This window comes from Aegilops tauschii, chromosome 4 (genome assembly GCF_002575655.3).
Source record: "Aegilops tauschii subsp. strangulata cultivar AL8/78 chromosome 4, Aet v6.0, whole genome shotgun sequence".
NCBI lineage: Eukaryota > Viridiplantae > Streptophyta > Magnoliopsida > Poales > Poaceae > Aegilops > Aegilops tauschii.
The window spans coordinates 517254263-517272172 of record NC_053038.3 but is presented as its reverse complement, the minus strand read 5'-3'; the positions used below and the strand labels follow the sequence as shown (position 1 = coordinate 517272172).

Here is a 17910-nt window from a genome sequence, read left to right as displayed (position 1 = left end):
TTTGGATCAGCCTCTCTCGTTGGGGCATCAGGACCGTTCATTTGAATCCAACGGCAAGAGTTGACGCGGTGCATGGACCAAACCTACGCAGTGCCCTTTCCATCGTTGCATGCGTGCCAGTGCCTACTCGCAGCATGCATGCCCACCCGCAGAACTGCGCCCGTGCGTTGCATGCATGCCCTCGACGTAGCCCTGCTCCGCCACCCCTATCGACGCAGTAACCTGTCGCATGCCTACCATTTGAACCGATGCATCGTCGCATCAAAGCATGCACCCGGCCACAATGCAGCAGCCCGATGAAGACAACCAAAAAGCCAACGCTGCATGGCGTGCTCCTCTTTGAGGACGCAATACTGGCATGGGGTATCGATGTGGGTATCGATGCAGTTCAAACGGCGTGCTGCCTGTTACAAGATGGGCAAATGAAGGCGTCCATTATTGTCACATCTCCCACCGACCGAACGTTGCCCTCTAGCCAGGCCCTCGCAAGATGTGCAAATTAATGGGCTACGGCATGAATGCACGGGCGGCACACGTAGAGAACCTAGGGCAGGCGTGTCCCCTTGACCCACAACGGCACAGACGCGTGCGTTAGCCCGTCCCCCTTGACCCGCGACCGGTGGCACAGAAGGATCGCAGCCCGTTTCCCACGCTCGTGTACACACTTTCATGGGGCGCCACCAAACACCGCGCGCCCATTAATTCTACGGGGTGAAACCACGTCGCACTTGGGCAATTTAAGCCGCACTATCGTCTTCCTCTCCCTCCTCATCCACACCCCATCCTCTGCCTCCTCTTCCCTCCTTCTTCCTTCTTCTCCATCAAACCCGATCGAGCCCTCGAGCCACCCCTCCACCATGCAGTACAACGGCCCCACCTACCGCTTCCCCCCAACCGTGCCGGAAAGGCTCTACCCGGCCGGAGTGTATGTAGAGAGAACCCTTAGGGTTTGGGCGATCTCAAGGTGGAGGGGCGCAAGGGAGTTAACGGAGTTCTTCCTTGCGGCCGGCTTCCGCCACCTCCCCCGCGGCTCTCCTCGGATTTACCATCTTGAGGAGGTCAACCACAACGGCGTTGTGGTTGGGCTCCTCGCCACGTTCACTAACCCTTTCGATGCTTTCCATCTCCTCGGGCGAGCGTATTGGGTTGGTTGTGAGTTCATAGCTTTCACAACCTACAATATCTTCACCGACTTCAACGGCATCTTCCCCAACAACGGCGTTATGCACACGCTCCCGTACCCCATCAACAACGGGGAGGAGTGAAGGGCGGCGCCCGGAGGAGCGAGGTGGCCCCGGAGGAGGAGGACATGCTACTATTATTAAGTTTTATTAGTACTTTAAGTTGTAAGGCTATCATGGAGTTGTAAGGCTATCGTGGAACTATGGGTTGCAATCGTTATGCTTCTATATAATCGTTATGCTACTATATATATTGTGTGTTTCGTGCTATTATTTGTGGATTGCTATGGGTTGTTTTTGCTTATTATTCGTACGGGCCCGGGTTTCTACACCCCAATCACCACACACACCATCTTCAAAATATTGGCCAAACCATGGACATGCAACTAGGAGCCCCATGCAAACCCACTATGGACATGGGTGCAACTAGGAAATGCAAACTAATTTACTTCGGGCACTTCATGCAAGCATCAACTAATTTAGTTCATGGAACCGTAGACATGCATAAAAACAATTAACATTTAGTTTTAGTGCATCAAAAAATGATCCATCACAAAATTTAGTGCAAGAAAAAGGCCAAAATAAAAACAAGTAACATTTTATTGGGCCCCATTTTATTTGCCGAAGTTATAGGTGGGCTGGTGCCTCTACGCGGGTGGGCTGGTCTTGGCCATGGTTATTTTCTCAGGGCCCATTTTCTCACGGCCCAACATCTATTCGGCAGCCCAGTTTTGTTTTTTACTAGAAAGTGAATTTGGGTGTGTACTCTGTTAACTGAAGAACAAAAACAGAGGAAACAGAGCATGAACACTGAATAGGGCCCCTGAGAATATCATTACAATAATTCAAGCAAGTTTTGCTTCAGACTTATTCAAATTCATCTAACAAATGATCCCTGGCTAACTCAAACTACTAGGAACCCCTGAAACTAGTTGACACACTAACTGAAACTCTAAATAATTCTAGCGATTGATGAACATCAAGTAAAATAAACCCATAGCAATGACACAACCATAAAATGCTCCAGCCATCATATTTGCTTGCTGCTTCAAATCGATCAGATGCTTTAGTTGCTTGCCAATTTTCTTCAATTCACACTTCAGTTCTGCACTGTGCATCATCGGATCGGCTCTGTCCGCCAAATTGGGGGCTTGTTCCACGGCAAGCCGCCCCCCAAAATTGAGCTCTTGGGTTCCTGTTGATCCCTCCAATTTCAACCTTTCAACATAGTCATCGAGCCACTCAAAATGCCCACATTTCTTCAGAACCTGAAAAATAGGGGGCCGGCGGCGCATGAATCCTAGATCCATCACCCAGATCCACCGCCCTAATTCGAGGAAAAAAAGAAAGAAATCGGGAGAAATTAGACCATAGGATTGGTCAAGAACACAGATCTAACCTGCCCCGGCTGTGGCTTGCTCAAGCATTTCACAAACTCGCGCCCACGGTTGCCATTTTCTTCCCTCACACAAGTCAAACGCTTCAGAGGCTTCATGCGCGGGCAATCGGGGCATCTTGTCAACGACAGTGGACCGTACTGCGTCCATGATTGGCGGGAGGCCGAAGTCGAGCTAGACGTCACTTGCCGGCGGCGCGCTTCGTTGCCGGAGCAGAGGAAGAAGAAGGTGGGAAAGGAAAGGGGCAGGGCAAGCAATGGAGGGCGGGGGGGGGGGGGGGGGGAGGGTGGGGTGGGCTGGCTCGGGCTCGTGGCTGGCTTGGGTCGGGGCACGCTGATGAGCACGGGCATGCTTGCGTGGATAAGTTATGGGTCCCACCCGCATGCAAGCAACTGCTAGGGCCCGCGTTTCATAACTCGAATCGCTAACCCCTCGTGTTTTTCATTTCATGGTTAAATAGAGCCATGTCGCATTGGAGCTATTGTTTGCTTCTAAAACAACGCATCACAGCCATTCATTCCAACAACGTCGCACTTCTTCCAATTCGCATGAAAAACGTCGCACAGGAGCTATTGACCCCAACTACCCGCCCCAAATGAGAACTTGGTTGATACAGTTTTTACAAGAAATGTGTCAGTTGTATGGCACTAGTGCCAGCTGGGGCACTAGGCCTCGGCCTTCCTGTACATCCGATTGGGCTAGGAAATGATGACTACAACACGAGGCCATGCGGTTCATCTGCTCCTGGTCCTCTCCTACCGCAAATGCTAAAAACTGCTTTTTCTTTGTGCTCGCCTTTGGAGATCGACATGGTGGACCGGCTCAATTATTGTGTGCAATAGAGGTTTTGCGGCTTTCGGAAGCTTCTATGGAGCGGTTCATGCAACCTTCTATAGGTTTTGGTTTTGGGAAGATTCCATGACGTTTCTCTTTTCTTTTTCTTTCACTAGTACGAAACAGGGCTTTCGTCACAGGGCAATATTCACATTAGTCCCGGTTCAGTCACGAACCGGGACTAATGTGAGCATTGGTCCCGGTTCGTGCGGCTAAGCCATTAGTCTCGGTTCACCTGGGCCCTTTAGTCCCGGTTGGTGCCACGAACCGGGACTAAAGGGTGCGATGCCCATTAGTACCGGTTGGTGGCACCAACCGGGACTAAAGGTCTAACCTTTAGTACCAGTTGGTGCCACCAACCGGTACTAATGGGCTTTGAGGCATTAGTACCGGTTCATGGCACGAACCGGTACTAAAGGGCCCATTTTCAAACTCCACCCCCCCCCCCCCCCCCCCCCCTTGGACCGCCTTTTCAGTTTTAGAAAAAACAAAAGAAAATGTTGATGCATGTTGAAAAAATTTAAATACACGATGAACATTTATTTGAGATTTCAAATACATGTTGAGCATTTTCTATAAAAACCAGTGCCTGGATAAGTGTCCACACCAACGACCATGCATGTATAAGCCAAAGCTAGCTATGGAACATCTATAGTTGACTTCTCCTGCACTCCAAATAATATGCATCTGCTATACGTGTCCATGCATGGTACCCAACGAACTTAGCAACTACAACATGCATGGCCATGGCATAAAAGTCATCACACAGCATATCTTCAGCGCATTCCAGCCACTAGTATCCCGCTATTCTGTGTGCGGAGCTTGTTTGAAAATACGGATGCCCATCAAGTATTGAAAAATCGCCGGGCGTATATCTCGCTCTAAACATTTTGTTGGCTAGCACATCGGGGTACACGTACGTAGATGGATTTTGTTATAGTTTACGTTAAGCTGTAGAATCAAACTCGAACGATCGATCATGGGATCAACACACTTGCATCAATAAGCTAGGGTAAGGGTAGTCGTACGTATGTGCAACCAGGCTATAAATACAACCTCCTCACACAGCCCAAACGCACAACACCTACAAGCCCTTCCCGTCTATTGTAAGCCTTGCTTCCTCTCGACCAAAGCTTTCGCAATGGCGCCATCGACCAAGCTCTTCCTCCTACTCCTTGGCCTAAACTTGATGGTCACCGCTGTATATGGTGGCTGCGGACCCCACTGCCTGACCCCGACCCCACCATCGCCTCCATCGACCAACGGCGGCACGTGCCCGATCGACACGCTGAAGCTGGGCGCGTGTGCCAACGTGCTGAACCTGGTGAAGCTCGGGCTTGGCGTGCCGCCCAATGAGCGGTGCTGCCCGCTGCTGGCCGGTCTAGCCGACCTTGACGCCGCTGTGTGCCTCTGCACCGCCATCAGGGCCAAGGTCCTCGGCGTCATCAACCTCAACGTCCCCGTCGACCTCGTCCTCCTACTCAACCAGTGCCACAAGACCTGCCCGCGCGGCTTCACCTGCCCGCTCTGATCAATCGACGTACTTGTCCAAGCATGCCATGTTGCGTACACATGCCATGCATGCAGCTTTGTATATACTACTACAGTTTGTGTTTCAGTTCATCTATATGTCTCGTGCATGCCTAAGTTCCCTGTCATGCATTAGCATTATGCATGCACGCAATGATCATTTCGTGTAAGTGCGTGAAAGTGTGTGATGTTGTGGTGTCCAAATAAATGACCCACCTAATCAGGGGTTTGTATCATCACGTGAAATACTGTACCGGCTATATGCCCCTAGCATGTATCATCTGAAATATGTTGAAGTTGTGTTAACTTGAGCTGTGTGTTATATATATTCTGCCCGTCATCGTCCACTCCAAAAACATATACTCTCTCCGTTCCACAATATAAAACCAATATTTTTAAGTTTAAGATCAAAGAGGCATATAGCTTTTTGACAAGTCAAACCTCACAAACTTTGACCAAGTTTGTGGAGAAAAACATTTACATATGGAATGCCAAACATATATCATTAGATTCATCATAAGACATAGATTCATATTTTATATATTTGGTATGGTAGACATAAATAGCTTCCTCTATAGACTTGGTCAAAGTTTGTAATCTTTGACTTTTCAGAAGAAAAAAGGTATACGCACTACGTTATAGAAGGGAGGGAGTACAAGCACCTAGATCAAAGTCAACTCTATGTTTTATATGGATCATAGGAAGAGAAAAACAAATAAATCGGATCAAGGATGAATTAATTTAGTATCGACGAGAGCTTTATCGCCAACGACGTGCGATACATGGCAAGGGAGCTGTAATGCGAGAGCATGCAACATCCATCTTTGTATTTTTTGGGTAACAACGATCTTTGTATCGGCCATGCAGTTCATATCATCCTTACATGCAGTTACGAACCCGGAAACTTCTCGAAGCATATTTAAAATGTTTAGAGTTGCATTTTCCTTGCATGGAAGTCATTGCAAAAGAAGTGGAAGCTGCTTATGGCTTGGTGCAATCTTAGGCAGGAGAGTGTTCTATTGTGTTGCATAGCGCGTTTTCCTTCTTGTGTACCGGTCAAAGTGGTTTGTGCAATTCAAAATGCTAGATGAAGTGGGCCGAAAGTGAGCCTGAGTTGAGCTAAGCACGTGGCTGGTTTTATTTCATGTGTGGGATCGCAGTTTTATATTGGCCACCACGACTTAGGCTGGGTATTCATAAATTAGCTACAAAATAATATTGGTATACTTGCATGAATGCACGTCAAGAATTCATCATGGAAAATCCTACTCTAAAATCATTGTTGTTTTTGTAATATATATAATTGTTTTTTAGGATCATATATATAATGGTTGTGGCTACAAGGCAAGAAAAGGTGATAAAATCCCGGTCAACGTTTGAAGAAGATCGGAATGAACCCGAAGGGGCGAAAACGAAGAGAATACAAGTCTTCCAGATTTCCCCCGAGTAAAGTAAAAAAGTCCTTCATTATTATTGGTTGTCTTCCGCAACTCCTTTCCCTGCTCAAACATTTTCATCTCAAATCTGGTTGTTCTTTAGCTTCTACGACTTCATGTCAAGGATAGCGGGCATACTGCCCGAAGATCGCAATACGTGGCTGATGTTTGGGTGTCATTTTTTGCATATTCCTTTTTCTTATTTTTTCCTTCAAACATTTTTTATGTTTTTCTTTCTCCACCTTTTATTTGCATTTATGCTTACTTTGTTCATTTTTTTATGTTCTTTTATTTTTGGAAAATACATGAATATATATTAACCGGACACGTGCTCAGCTCAAGTAAGGCTCACTTTCAAACTAACATTAACATTTGTTTCTGAAACCTATTAAATAAAAACATACTTTCTAAAAATGAAAATATTACTAGATGTGCTACAATATTAAGCATTAAGGATGTGTCAGGGCTTCCCGCCAAAAAAAGAAAGGATCTGTCAAGGCGCAATGCCCACTATCCTTCGCATGAAATGCTTAATAGGATGACTCATTCATCCTTGCATGCACTAGAAATTCGTTGGCTACAAATTAGCCCATCGAAAAATAAAGCTAGATTCATCCTTGCATAAACTAGTAATTAATAAGTTTGCTACAGACTAAACACAGTGTGGGTCTTTGCATACAACAAACAATGCAATCATTTATTTTACCTAGACAAGAAGCTCAACAGCGGCATACAGCATTTCGATGAATAGAGAGCATATGATTTCACTTTTACTAAATCTCAAGTGTTATAATACTTTTAAGGTATTGATTACCTAAAATGGCATATTATTACCTAACATAAAAGTTTAGTACTCAATGTGCGCATTTTTGCGAGAAAGTACGATAACTGTAAGTGTTGATCCAAAGATTGAAAGATGACTGAAATATAAATATAATATAGACAATTGAAAAATAGAAAATTAGTAATTTATTCACGCGCCCTTGTTCACACAGCAGCCTAGGTCCATCACATGAATATCATAAGCTAGTTTTCTTTTGCGGCGATATTGTAAACTAGCTAATACAACAGTGTAATTCCTTTGTCAATATTGAAATTATTTGCCAGCACAACCACTGCCCAATGGGGACAATTAACTAATAATTAGACAGCTAGTTGTAGCGTATGTGTCCATGCGTGCCAACGAGCCAGTATATAATAAACCAGAGTACGAAACGTATAGTAGACATCTCTGCGCTGCTAGTAGCTTGCATGTGCATGCATGGCCACACGTAATCTCCTATATTTTCGTCCCGTGACCCTCAAGATTAGGTTATGTGCCAGCTCGTAGCGCTGCCCACACGTAATCTCCTATATTCCTTTGTCCTATCCTATGTATGCCCTCAAGATTACAGCTAAATTTGCAAACCCATCAAACATACCTCATGAGGCAGCGCTACATATGTAGTCACTTGTTGGAAATATCTAGAAAAACAAATATTTAGGAATGGAGGGAGTACATGCGTAATCGTAAAAATGTGTCGTGTTGTGTTGTTGGAATTAATACTGTACCAGACTTGCATGTATATGTGCATGCATAAGTACGTGGAATAAAAGTACGTTGAAACTCTCTAACAATGTGCTTGTATCATCTGGGATATTAATGCCTTTGTATGATCTGAGATGTCCGGGCTGTGCATGCATGAAAGCTTCTAATTTTCCTTTTCTTTTGATGAAGAAGGATAGAATATTACATGAAAACAAAGTTTCAGTGGAAACCGATGAAAACCACTCGGAAACAATGTGTTAAAGTCTCGAAGAAATCTCAAAAGCATGGGATGTTAAAGTGTGATGTTCCATTATCATGTGAAATTCCCAAGTTCAAACACATTGCAATTTATGAGGCACGAAAAAAAATCAAAATCAACATTGAATATTGCCCAACAGTAAACGTCACAATTAATAGCTGAATTTGTTCTTTTTATAGCTCATAAACCATAATGTGTTTGAACTTGGAATTCCGCATGGCAGCAGGCCATCACCCTCTTAACATCCCCTTTTTTCTGATTTTTTTGAAATTTCCAAACATGGTTTCCACGAAGTTTTCTTTGAAACCTTGTTTCATGTGATTTTCTCTCTTTGAGAAGATGCATGTTCCACTCGTAAGGGCAAGTTCAACATGGGCACCAAAACAGTCTCGAATGTTTGGACACTCTTAGGCACCAGCAACGGACCACCAAATTGGAACGGATCGGTTTGGGCATCCGAGATCCCACAGACCGGCCCCAAATCGAGGGAGCCCTGGGGGAGTCCAGACTTCCACCACAGCGGACTCCGACACCCCAAACCTCACCTAGAGCTTGCGGACATTCACAATCCTACCCTCCTCATCTTCTCCTAGAGACAGACACCGCCCCAGTAGTCCCCCACCCGACACTCACCATGCCTTGGGACCTCTGCCGCTCTATGCGTCTACTCGCCTAGGCCTATGCTGCAGCCGCACTCTGCCGGATTCGGGCATCGCCCATGTACCCTCGCCCATGTCGGCGACATCCATTATGGAGGCCGTGCATGGCAACTGGTCTGTCAAATGCCATAGCGAAATTTCTTGGCATTGTGGTTTTTTTTCTTTGATGCAAACATAATGGATTATGACGAGGAGTACTGCTAGGTTGAATCCATGGATTTGCCTCCGTTAGATGAGGAAGATGTGTATGAAACGGAGGCGATGACGGCGTCTCTTGAAGAAACAAAGTGTGCGGAGGAGCAAGTTGTCAACTTCAACGGTTCAATATTGGGACATCAAGCGTTTAATCGTTGCTTGGCACATGGACATGTTAATATGTACGAGGACTATTTTGCCCCTGATGCGCTATTCTAACACTCGAGACCAAGATTGCATGCACTAAAAATGGAAGAACTTCCCATATACTCAACAAAGGAAATACTAGGGCCATCATAAAATTCCCACCGTGATTATTGAAACATTTGCATCAGAAGACCTCGGGATTTGACACTGTTTCTTTGGCATGCCAGGGTCTCACAAGTCACAATGACATCAATCTGCTGCAGTGGTCTGCATTGTTTGCAAGGTTTTTTGCAGGCGAAGATCCTACATGTGGGGAGTGGAGAAGGGTAAAATAAAGATGGCCTAGCTTCCTCGGGACAAGAAGATCCTTCCAAACTATGGGAGGAATGGGTTTCAGAGACATGAGAACTTATAATCAGTCTCTTCTAGCCAAGCAAGCGTGGAGATTAATCTAGAATCTAGATAGTCTTGTGGCACGACTACTGATGGAGAAATAGTACCTCTATGAGAACTTGGTTGATACAGTTTTTACAAGAAATGTGTCAGTTGTATGGCACTAGTGCCAGCTGGGGCACTAGGCCTCGGCCTTCCTGTACATCCGATTGGGCCAGGAAATGATGACTACAACACGAGGCCATGCGGTTCATCTGCTCCTGGGCCTCTCCTACCGCAAATGCTAAAAACTGCTTTTTCTTTGTGCTCGCCTTTGGAGATCGACATGGTGGACCGGCTCAATTATTGTGTGCAATAGAGGTTTTGCGGTTTTCGGAAGCTTCTATGGAGCGGTTCATGCAACCTTCTATAGGTTTTGGTTTTGGGAAGATTCCATGACGTTTCTCTTTTCTTTTTCTTTTTTTTTTCTGTGTTTTTCTTTATCGTTTTTTCTTCTATTTATTTTCTAAAATACATGTCTACTTTTTTTACTACACATTGAACAGTTGATGCATGTTGAAAAAATTTAAATACACGATGAACATTTATTTGAGATTTCAAATACATGTTGAGCATTTTCTATAAAAACCAGTGCCTAGATAAGTGTCCACACCAACGACCATGCATGTATAAGCCAAAGCTAGCTATGGAACATCTATAGTTGACTTCTCCTGCACTCCAAATAATGTGCATCTGCTATACGTGTCCATGCATGGTACCCAACGAACTTAGCAACTACAACATGCATGGCCATGGCATAAAAGTCATCACACAGCATATCTTCAGCGCATTCCAGCCACTAGTATCCCGCTATTCTGTGTGCGGAGCTTGTTTGAAAATACGGATGCCCATCAAGTATTGAAAAATCGCCGGGCGTATATCTCGCTCTAAACATTTTGTTGGCTAGCACATCGGGGTACACGTACGTAGATGGATTTTGTTATAGTTTACGTTAAGCTGTAGAATCAAACTCGAACGATCGATCATGGGATCAACACACTTGCATCAATAAGCTAGGGTAAGGGTAGTCGTACGTATGTGCAACCGGGCTATAAATACAACCTCCTCACACAGCCCAAACGCACAACACCTACAAGCCCTTCCCGTCTATTGTAAGCCTTGCTTCCTCTCGACCAAAGCTTTCGCAATGGCGCCATCGACCAAGCTCTTCCTCCTACTCCTCGGCCTAAACTTGATGGTCACCGCTGTGTATGGTGGCTGCGGACCCCACTGCCTGACCCCGACCCCACCATCGCCTCCATCGACCAACGGCGGCACGTGCCCGATCGACACGCTGAAGCTGGGCGTGTGTGCCAACGTGCTGAACCTGGTGAAGCTCGGGCTCGGCGTGCCGCCCAACGAGCGGTGCTGCCCGCTGCTGGCCGGTCTGGCCGACCTTGACGCCGCTGTGTGCCTCTGCACCGCCATCAGGGCCAAGGTCCTCGGCGTCATCAACCTCAACGTCCCCGTCGACCTCGTCCTCCTACTCAACCAGTGCCACAAGACCTGCCCGCGCGGCTTCACCTGCCCGCTCTGATCAATCGACGTACTTGTCCAAGCATGCCATGCTGCGTACACATGCCATGCATGCAGCTTTCTATATACTACTACAGTTTGTGTTTCAGTTCATCTATATGTCTCGTGCATGCCTAAGTTCCCTGTCATGCATTAGCATTATGCATGCACGCAATGATCATTTCGTGTAAGTGCGTGAAAGTGTGTGATGTTGTGGTGTCCAAATAAATGACCCACCTAATCAGGGGTTTGTATCATCATGTGAAATACTGTACCGGCTATATGCCCCTAGCATGTATCATCTGAAATATGTTGAAGTTGTGTTAACTTGAGCTGTGTGTTATATATATTCTGCCCGTCATCGTCCACTCCAAAAACATATACTCTCTCCGTTCCACAATATAAAACCAATATTTTTAAGTTTAAGATCAAAGAGGCATATAGCTTTTTGACAAGTCAAACCTCACAAACTTTGACCAAGTTTGTGGAGAAAAACATTTACATATGGAATGCCAAACATATATCATTAGATTCATCATAAGACATAGATTCATATTTTATATATTTGGTATGGTAGATATAAATAGCTTCCTCTATAGACTTGGTCAAAGTTTGTAATCTTTGACTTTTCAGAAGAAAAAAGGTATACGCACTACGTTATAGAAGGGAGGGAGTACAAGCACCTAGATCAAAGTCAACTCTATGTTTTATATGGATCATAGGAAGAGAAAAACAAATAAATCGGATCAAGGATGAATTAATTTAGTATCGACGAGAGCTTTATCGCCAACGACGTGCGATACATGGCAAGGGAGCTGTAATGCGAGAGCATGCAACATCGATCTTTGTATTTTTTTGGGTAACAACGATCTTTGTATCTGCCATGCAGTTCATATCATCCTTACATGCAGTTACGAACCCAGAAACTTCTCGAAGCATATTTGAAATGTTTAGAGTTGCATTTTCCTTGCATGAAAGTCATTGCAAAAGAAGTGGAAGCTGCTTATGGCTTGGTGCAATCTTAGGCAGGAGAGTGTTCTATTGTGTTGCATAGCGCGTTTTCCTTCTTGTGTACCGGTCAAAGTGGTTTGTGCAATTCAAAATGCTAGATGAAGTGGGCCGAAAGTGAGCCTGAGCTGAGCTAAGCACGTGGCCGGTTTTATTTCATGTGTGGGATTGCAGTTTTATATTGGCCACCACGACTTAGGCTGGGCATTCATAAATTAGCTACAAAATAATATTGGTATACTTGCATGAATGCACGTCAAGAATTCATCATGGAAAATCCTACTCTAAAATCATTGTTGCTTTTGTAATATATATAATTGTTTTTTAGGATCATATATATAATGGTTGTGGCTACAAGGCGAGAAAAGGTGATAAAATCCCGGTCTAACGTTTGAAGAAGATCGGAATGAACCCGAAGGGGCGAAAACAAAGAGAATACAAGTCTTCCAGATTTCCCCCGAGTAAAGTAAAAAAGTCCTTCATTGTTATTGGTTGTCTTCCGCAACTCCTTTCCCTGCTCAAACATTTTCATCTCAAATCTGGTTGTTCTTTAGCTTCTACGACTTCATGTCAAGGATAGCGGGCATACTGTCCGAAGATCGCAATACGTGGCTGATGTTTGGGTGTCATTTTTTGCATATTCCTTTTTCTTATTTTTTCCTTCAAACATTTTTTTATGTTTTGCTTTCTCCACCTTTTATTTGCATATATGCTTACTTTGTTCATTTTTTTATTTTCTTTTATTTTTGGAAAATACATGAATATATATTAACCGGACACGTGCTCAGCTCAACTAAGGCTCACTTTCAAACTAACATTAACATTTGTTTCTGAAACCTATTAAATAAAAAACATACTTTCTAAAAATGAAAATATTACTAGATGTGCTACAATATTAAGCATTAAGGATGTGTCAGGGCTTCCCGCCAAAAAAAGAAAGGATCTGTCAAGGCGCAATGCCCACTATCCTTCGCATGAAATGCTTAATAGGATGACTCATTCATCCTTGCATGCACTAGAAATTCGTTAGCTACAAATTAGCCCATTGAAAAATAAAGCTAGATTCATCCTTGCATAAACTAGTAATTAATAAGTTTGCTACAGACTAAACACAGTGTGGGTCTTTGCATACAACAAACAATGCAATCATTTATTTTACCTAGACAAGAAGCTCAACAGCGGCATACAGCATTTCGATGAATAGAGAGCATATGATTTCACTTTTACTAAATCTCAAGTGTTATAATACTTTTAAGGTATTGATTACCTAAAATGGCATATTATTACCTAACATAAAAGTTTAGTACTCAATGTGCGCATTTTTGCCGGAAAGTACGATAACTGTAGGTGTTGATCCAAAGATTGAAAGATGACTGAAATATAAATATATTATAGACAATTGAAAAATAGAAAATTAGTAATTTATTCACGCGCCCTTGTTCACACAGCGGCCTAGGTCCATCACATGAATATCGTAAGCTAGTTTTCTTTTGCGGCGATATTGTAAACTAGCTACTACAACAGTGTAATTCCTTTGTCAATATTGAAATTATTTGCCAGCACAACCACTGCCCAATGGGGACAATTAACTAATAATTAGACAGCTAGTTGTAGCGTATGTGTCCATGCGTGCCAACGAGCCAGTATATAATAAACCAGAGTACGAAACGTATAGTAGACATCTCTGCGCTGCTAGTAGCTTGCATGTGCATGCATGGCCACACGTAATCTCCTATATTTTCCTCCCGTGACCCTCAAGATTAGGTTATGTGCCAGCTCGTAGCGCTGCCCACACGTAATCTCCTATATTCCTTTGTCCTATCCTATGTATGCCCTCAAGATTACAGCTAAATTTGCAAACCCATCAAACATACCTCATGAGGCAGCGCTACATATGTAGTCACTTGTTGGAAATATCTAGAAAAACAAATATTTAGGAATGGAGGGAGTACATGCGTAATCGTAAAAATGTGTCGTGTTGTGTTGTTGGAATTAATACTGTACCAGACTTGCATGTATATGTGCATGCGTAAGTACGTGGAATAAAAGTACGTTGAAACTCTCTAACAATGTGCTTGTATCATCTGGGATATTAATGCCTTTGTATGATCTGAGATGTCCGGGCTGTGCATGCATGAAAGCTTCTAATTTTCCTTTTCTTTTGATGAAGAAGGATAGAATATTACATGAAAACAAAGTTTCGGTGGAAACCGATGAAAACCACTCGGAAACAATGTGTTAGTGTCTTGAAGAAATCTCAAAAGCATGGGATGTTAAAGTGTGATGTTCCATTATCATGTGAAATTCCCAAGTTCAAACACATTGCAATTTATGAGGCACGAAAAAAAATCGAAATCAACATTGAATATTTCCCAACAGTAAACGTCACAATTAATAGCTGAATTTGTTCTTTTTATAGCTCATAAACCATAATGTGTTTGAACTTGGAATTTCGCATGGCAGCAGGCCATCACCCTCTTAACATCCCTTTTTTTTAGATTTTTTTGAAATTTCCAAACGTGGTTTCCACGAAGTTTTCTTTGAAACCTTGTTTCATGTGATTTTCTCTCTTTGAGAAGATGCATGTTCCACTCGTAAGGGCAAGTTCAACATGGGCACCAAAACAGTCTCGAATGTTTGGACACTATTAGGCACCAGCAACGGACCACCGAATTGGAACGGATCGGTTTGGGCATCCTAGATCCCACAGACCGGCCCCAAATCGAGGGAGCCCTGGGGGAGTCCAGACTTCCACCACAGCGGACTCCGACACCCCAAACCTCACCTAGAGCTTGCGGACATTCACAATCCTACCCTCCTCATCTTCTCCTAGAGACAGACACCGCCCCACTAGTCCCCCACCCGACACTCACCATGCCTTGGGACCTCTGCCGCTCTATGCGTCTACTCGCCTAGGCCTATGCTGCAGCCGCACTCTGCCGGATTCGGGCATCGCCCATGTACCCTCGCCCATGTCGGCGACATCCATTATGGAGGCCGTGCATGGCAACTGGTCGGTCAAATGCCATAGCGAAATTTCTTGGCGTTCTGGTTTTTTTCTTTGATGCAAACATAATGGATTATGACGAGGAGTACTACTAGGTTGAATTCATGGATTTGCCTTCGTTAGATGAGGAAGATGTGTATTAAACGGAGGCGATGACGGCGTCTCTTGAAGAAACAAAGTGTGCGGAGGAGCAAGTTGTCAACTTCAACGGTTCAATATTGGGACATCAAGCGTTTAATCGATGCTTGACACATGGACATGTTAATCTGTACGAGGACTATTTTTCCCCTGATGCGCTATTCTAACACTCGAGACCAAGATTGCATGCACTAAAAATGGAAGAACTTCCCATATACTCAACAAAGGAAATACTAGGGCCATCATAAAATTCCCACCGTGATTATTGAAACATTTGCATCAGAAGACCTCGGGATTTGACACTGTTTCTTTGGCATGCCAGGGTCTCACAAGTCACAGTGACATCAATCTGCTGCAGTGGTCTGCATTGTTTGCAAGGTTTTGTGCGGGCGAAGATCCTACATGTGGGGAGTGGAGAAGGGTAAAATAAAGATGGCCTAGCTTCCTTGGGACAAGGAGATCCTTCCAAACTATGGGAGGAATGGGTTTCAGAGACATGAGAACGTATAATCAGTCTCTTCTAGCCAAGCAAGCGTGGAGATTAATCTAGAATCTAGATAGTCTTGTGGCACGACTACTGATGGAGAAATAGTACCTCTATGAGAACTTGGTTGATACAGTTTTTACAAGAAATGTGTCAGTTGTATGGCACTAGTGCCAGCTGGGGCACTAGGCCTCGGCCTTCCTGTACATCCGATTGGGCCAGGAAATGATGACTACAACACGAGGCCATGCGGTTCATCTGCTCCTGGGCCTCTCCTACCGCAAATGCTAAAAACTGCTTTTTCTTTGTGCTCGCCTTTGGAGATCGACATGGTGGACCGGCTCAATTATTGTGTGCAATAGAGGTTTTGCGGTTTTCGGAAGCTTCTATGGAGCGGTTCATGCAACCTTCTATAGGTTTTGGTTTTGGGAAGATTCCATGACGTTTCTCTTTTCTTTTTCTTTTTTTTCTGTGTTTTTCTTTATCGTTTTTTCTTCTATTTATTTTTTAAAATACATGTCTACTTTTTTTACTACACATTGAACAGTTGATGCATGTTGAAAAAATTTAAATACACGATGAGCATTTATTTGAGATTTCAAATACATGTTGAGCATTTTCTATAAAAACCAGTGCCTGGATAAGTGTCCACACCAACGACCATGCATGTATAAGCCAAAGCTAGCTATGGAACATCTATAGTTGACTTCTCCTGCACTCCAAATAATATGCATCTGCTATACGTGTCCATGCATGGTACCCAACGAACTTAGCAACTACAACATGCATGGCCATGGCATAAAAGTCATCACACAGCATATCTTCAGCGCATTCCAGCCACTAGTATCCCGCTATTCTGTGTGCGGAGCTTGTTTGAAAATACGGATGCCCATCAAGTATTGAAAAATCGCCGGGCGTATATCTCGCTCTAAACATTTTGTTGGCTAGCACATCGGGGTACACGTACGTAGATGGATTTTGTTATAGTTTACGTTAAGCTGTAGAATCAAACTCGAACGATCGATCATGGGATCAACACACTTGCATCAATAAGCTAGGGTAAGGGTAGTCGTACGTATGTGCAACCGGGCTATAAATACAACCTCCTCACACAGCCCAAACGCACAACACCTACAAGCCCTTCCCGTCTATTGTAAGCCTTGCTTCCTCTCGACCAAAGCTTTCGCAATGGCGCCATCGACCAAGCTCTTCCTCCTACTCCTCGGCCTAAACTTGATGGTCACCGCTGTGTATGGTGGCTGCGGACCCCACTGCCTGACCCCGACCCCACCATCGCCTCCATCGACCAACGGCGGCACGTGCCCGATCGACACGCTGAAGCTGGGCGTGTGTGCCAACGTGCTGAACCTGGTGAAGCTCGGGCTCGGCGTGCCGCCCAACGAGCGGTGCTGCCCGCTGCTGGCCGGTCTGGCCGACCTTGACGCCGCTGTGTGCCTCTGCACCGCCATCAGGGCCAAGGTCCTCGGCGTCATCAACCTCAACGTCCCCGTCGACCTCGTCCTCCTACTCAACCAGTGCCACAAGACCTGCCCGCGCGGCTTCACCTGCCCGCTCTGATCAATCGACGTACTTGTCCAAGCATGCCATGCTGCGTACACATGCCATGCATGCAGCTTTCTATATACTACTACAGTTTGTGTTTCAGTTCATCTATATGTCTCGTGCATGCCTAAGTTCCCTGTCATGCATTAGCATTATGCATGCACGCAATGATCATTTCGTGTAAGTGCGTGAAAGTGTGTGATGTTGTGGTGTCCAAATAAATGACCCACCTAATCAGGGGTTTGTATCATCATGTGAAATACTGTACCGGCTATATGCCCCTAGCATGTATCATCTGAAATATGTTGAAGTTGTGTTAACTTGAGCTGTGTGTTATATATATTCTGCCCGTCATCGTCCACTCCAAAAACATATACTCTCTCCGTTCCACAATATAAAACCAATATTTTTAAGTTTAAGATCAAAGAGGCATATAGCTTTTTGACAAGTCAAACCTCACAAACTTTGACCAAGTTTGTGGAGAAAAACATTTACATATGGAATGCCAAACATATATCATTAGATTCATCATAAGACATAGATTCATATTTTATATATTTGGTATGGTAGATATAAATAGCTTCCTCTATAGACTTG

The 17910-nt window shown here is 44.3% G+C and overlaps 3 protein-coding genes across 3 annotated transcripts; all 3 read left to right on the top strand.

Annotated features, from left to right (window-relative positions):
- Positions 1–4494: 4494 nt before the first annotated feature.
- Positions 4495–5444, top strand: LOC141021573 (cortical cell-delineating protein-like). Its single transcript, XM_073497411.1, has one exon. The coding sequence runs from the start codon at positions 4554–4556 to the stop codon at positions 4941–4943; it is 390 nt and encodes a 129-aa protein (XP_073353512.1). The 5' UTR covers positions 4495–4553; the 3' UTR covers positions 4944–5444.
- A 4457-nt stretch (positions 5445–9901) lies between these two features.
- LOC141021408 (cortical cell-delineating protein-like) lies at positions 9902–11445 on the top strand. Its single transcript, XM_073497214.1, has one exon. The coding sequence runs from the start codon at positions 10635–10637 to the stop codon at positions 11133–11135; it is 501 nt and encodes a 166-aa protein (XP_073353315.1). The 5' UTR covers positions 9902–10634; the 3' UTR covers positions 11136–11445.
- A 4664-nt stretch (positions 11446–16109) lies between these two features.
- On the top strand, positions 16110–17638 carry LOC109754811 (cortical cell-delineating protein-like). Its single transcript, XM_040387690.2, has one exon. The coding sequence runs from the start codon at positions 16828–16830 to the stop codon at positions 17326–17328; it is 501 nt and encodes a 166-aa protein (XP_040243624.2). The 5' UTR covers positions 16110–16827; the 3' UTR covers positions 17329–17638.
- The last annotated feature ends 272 nt before the right edge of the window (positions 17639–17910 follow it).

What these genes read in the sequence shown, in the direction of transcription:
- LOC141021573 (XM_073497411.1), top strand. Translation starts at nt 4,554, where the DNA reads ATGGCGCCATCGACCAAGCTCTTCCTCCTACTCCTTGGCCTAAACTTG.
- LOC109754811 (XM_040387690.2), top strand. Translation starts at nt 16,828, where the DNA reads ATGTGCAACCGGGCTATAAATACAACCTCCTCACACAGCCCAAACGCA.
- LOC141021408 (XM_073497214.1), top strand. Translation starts at nt 10,635, where the DNA reads ATGTGCAACCGGGCTATAAATACAACCTCCTCACACAGCCCAAACGCA.